General features: G+C 58.6%; 1 protein-coding gene across 1 annotated transcript in view; it reads left to right on the top strand.

The window, feature by feature from the left end:
* Positions 1–344: 344 nt before the first annotated feature.
* The window catches only part of LOC103771177 (WD repeat domain phosphoinositide-interacting protein 1-like), a gene marked incomplete at its 5' end in the record, with an annotated part of 3,591 nt that continues 181 nt past the window's right edge, over positions 345–3,754 (top strand). The window contains 5 exons of the mRNA XM_008938468.1: positions 345–564; positions 1,673–1,765; positions 2,057–2,127; positions 3,032–3,139; positions 3,495–3,659. Of these exons, the coding sequence (XP_008936716.1) occupies positions 345–564; positions 1,673–1,765; positions 2,057–2,127; positions 3,032–3,139; positions 3,495–3,659 (657 nt within the window). The remainder of the gene's footprint in view (positions 565–1,672; positions 1,766–2,056; positions 2,128–3,031; positions 3,140–3,494; positions 3,660–3,754) is intronic.

The following is a 3,754-nucleotide window of genomic DNA, read 5'->3' as shown; positions in this document are numbered from 1 at the left end:
CTTCCCTTTCTGTGCAGAGGAGGAAATGGTGCTGCCCAGCCCTGCAGCCACTGCCCTGCCGTGCCACCCTTCACGTGCCAGGCCTCCTATGGGGCCGTGTCCACGCTGTGCTGCTCTCAGCTCCTGACCCAGCACCTCCCCCTGTGCACATCTGTGCCCAGATGTGCCTGGACACGAGTCCTGTTAGCCCCGAGCCCCCCGTGTCCCTTGCCGTGTCTCGTGCTCCTATTCCTGCCTTCTCATGGTTGAGGGGCGGTGCCCAAAAGCAGCACCCGTGCTCCTTGTGGGGAGGTTTTGGGGAGGAGGGTGGCCAGGCTGTCCCATGCCAGCAGGTGTCCCCACAGCCAGCGCTCCACCAGCCTGCACCCGGTGCCAGGCGCTGCCCCAAAACCGGCCCTGGCCCTGGCCCTGGCCCTGGCCCCATCCCTGCTGTGTGGGCTGAGCCGTGTCCCTCTCCCCTCCCCAGGTCTCTGTGCTCTCTCCATCAACCACGCCAACTCCTTCTTGGCTTACCCCGGCAGCGCCGCCAGCGGGGAGATCGCCCTGTACGATGGAAACACTTTGGTAAGCCTGGAGCTCGCCCCCCTGGGAGCCAGCAGGGACTGCAAACAAACAGAGCCACGGCAAAGCCAGAGAGGCCTTTGGGGAGGATGAATAAATCCACTCCGCTGAGCTGGACTGAGAGGGAACTGCCCTGGGAGCACATTCCACAGCCCCCTTGCTTGGACGCCACGTGAAGCAGACAGCCTCTGAGATCAGGACATAGAGTCATAGAAGGGTTTGGGGTGGAAGGGACCTTTAAAGGTCACCCAGTCCAACCCCCCTGCACTGAGCAGGGACATCCCCAACTAGAGCAGGGTGCTCAGAGCATTGTCCAACCTCCCCTGGGATGGTGCCAGGGATGGGGCAGCGACCACCTCTCTGGGCAACCTGGGCCAGGGGCTCAACACCCTCATTGCTTAAAAATTCCTTCCTTTTACCTAGTCTGGATCTCCCTCTTTTAGTTTTAAACCATCACTCCTTGTCCTGTCACAACAGGCCCTGCTAGAAAGACTGACATCCATCTCCCAGTAGCAGATATTCAGGGAAACGTGACCCATTACCCTGCAGCCCGAGGAGCTGCTGTCAGGCTGGGTCTGGGTTTCCCACAGGGGCTTCCTGTAGGAGCTTCCTACCGGGCTTCCTAGAGGAGTGCCAGAGCATATCCCATGGGGGTGATGTGTCCAGGGTAGCTCAGGGAGGGCTGGAGCTGCTCCAGGCACAGCACAGGATCCAGAGCAGCTGCTTTGCCACGCCGTGGGCTGGATGGGCCCCAAAGTCACGGAGAGGGCGAGTTGTTCAGAGCCTCCCTCACAAAACCTGGCTGGAAGCAGGGTCCTGACTATCTGCTGTTGATGCAGGGTTTGGGTTATGTAAGGCTGTCACTCTGGAGGTGCAGTGGGAGCTGAGGAGCTGCAGCAGGGGAGGAGCAGAGCACAAGGGGGAACGCTGCTGGGAGAGGGACCAGCGAGGGCCACGGGATTCGGGCAGGAGTGCTGAGGATGTGGTGATGTCCTGCAGAGACATGATCCCACAAATCCGCATGGATTTGGCAGGAGGCAGGGAACACCCTGCCCTCACACAGGCCGAGGAGCAACGTGTCTCTGCCCTCACATTCCCTTCTGCCTTACAGAAAACAGCCTGCACCATTCCTGCCCACGATGGGCCGCTGGCCGCTCTCGCCTTCAACTCCACCGGCTCCAAGCTGGCAAGTGCTTCTGAAAAAGTGAGTGAGAAGGGCTGTGAGCAGCTTCCTTCTGCCCCTGCTCCCTGCCTGGGGCTGCTCTGGGGCACCAAGAGCTGGACCTCCGAGCTGGCTGTTTTTAATCAGAGCCAGCAGAGGAGGGGCACTGAGAGGACTCTGACTTGTAAGAGGCCAGTGTATCGGGCGCGGATCGACCCCGGCTGGCAAACAGGAGGGGCCTTTGCCCTTCCCGAGTTCCTTGGGTGTGTCTGAGAAAGGGCTTGTGGTCCTTGCCCTGCTCCTGCGTGATCTTTCCATTCACATTTTTTGCAGGGCACAGTCATTCGTGTGTTTTCCATTCCTGGGGGGCAGAAGCTGTATGAATTCCGGCGAGGGATGAAAAGGTCAGTTCATTCTTCTGTCGGTGGCAAGTACACAGAGGGCTCCCGGAGCAGAAACGTAAACAGAAGGACAGGGCAGCCTCAGATCCTGGTGGCTTTGGCATCTTTTGCAGAAGGAAAACAAGAGTGCCCATATCAGATAGAAAAGCCATTGTGCCAGCCAGCCACGCTGGCCCAGCTGCCTCTGGGGAGCTGAGTGATGCAATGTCACAGAGCAGGGCGATGGCAGAGAACAGAGGTAGATTCAGCCCGGGCACTCTCTCCTTTCTTCTTTCTTACTTGAGATAATGAAGTCCCCAAAGTTACAGCCTGACTTTTGCCCTCTCAAAGAGGTGCTTTGAAGCTGCTGAGTGATCTGTGCAGAGCCCAAGTGCCCAAGGCAGGAGTGGGCTGTTGCTGCCCTTCTGCAGGCTCCCTCAGATCTCTTCAGTAGATCCATTCCTGACCCTTCCTTCTTCCCCATCCCTGACCTGCCTGTGATTTTACAGCCCCTTCTGCCAATACAAAACCTGCTGTGACCGAGAGAACCCTGTGCAGGAGGAGGTGCCATTTGTATCCCACCATCCAGCATTTGGATCCCCTGCCTTGCATACTCCTTTGCAGTACCAGCAGCTTATCTGCTGTAGTGAGGCCGGCGCAGATGTTCACTCCACAGGCAGCTCTGTGAGCAAGGACATTTCCACCTCTCTGGCTGTTTGTCACTAGCTCGAGGCTACCCCAGCTCTGCTGAGCAAAGGGATTAGAGGAATGCTCTGCAGCCAGCCCGCAGGCTCAGCAGCTCAGGCAGGGTGCTCCTCACCATTTATGGGTCTGCTTCCTCCCCATCCCCTTCTCTGTGAGCAAAACCTTGCAGTTCCCCTGAACAGGATGCCATGAAGTGACTCCTGCTGCCTCTGCTTGGCCCTAGGTATGTGAACATCAGCTCCCTGGTGTTCAGCATGGATTCCCAGTTCCTCTGTGCTTCCAGCAACACGGAGACCGTGCACATCTTTAAACTGGAGCATCTCACTGACAGGTGAGGGGGTTGGCCTGGGTTAACCTGCCTGTCCCAGGGGTGTCTGCCTCAGAGCTCTGCCTTTACACGCTGGCCTCCATGTCCTCACCACATCCTCTCCATGAGCAGTACCAACTGCAAACTGGACTCTGTGTCCTTGGGAAAGCTACAGAGTGTCCCTGCTGCCAGCCTCTGCAGGCCTGCTCCAGGTTTATTAGCTGCCACTGTCCCTCACCTCCTGCCTGTGTGTCCAGCCAGGCTGGTGCTGCCAAGAAAGCTTCACGGGTCTGAGGTGGGGATCGTTTGGTCTGTTCCTGAGCCGTTCTCTCACGCTGGCTGTGGTAGCCCCACTGATGCTGCTTTGTGACCCCCTCAGCCGGCCAGAAGAGCCTCCAACCTGGAGCGGGTACATGGGGAAGATGTTCCAGGCTGCTACCAACTACCTCCCTGCTCAGGTGTCGGGCATGATGAACCAGGATCGAGCCTTTGCCACCGTCCGCCTCAACATCTCCGGCCAGAGGAACATCTGTGCCCTCTCCACGTATGTACCAGCATCTGTGTCCCCTTGTGTCCCCCCTGCCACACCAGGCTGTGAGCAGCCACTGCTATCTCTGCGGGACACCGCCACGCTGGCCC

This window comes from Merops nubicus, unplaced genomic scaffold, assembly GCF_000691845.1.
Source record: "Merops nubicus isolate BGI_N331 unplaced genomic scaffold, ASM69184v1 scaffold31444, whole genome shotgun sequence".
In the NCBI taxonomy this organism is placed as follows: domain Eukaryota; kingdom Metazoa; phylum Chordata; class Aves; order Coraciiformes; family Meropidae; genus Merops; species Merops nubicus.
Note: the sequence above shows the minus strand (reverse complement) of the source record. Positions and strands in the feature narration are given on the sequence as shown.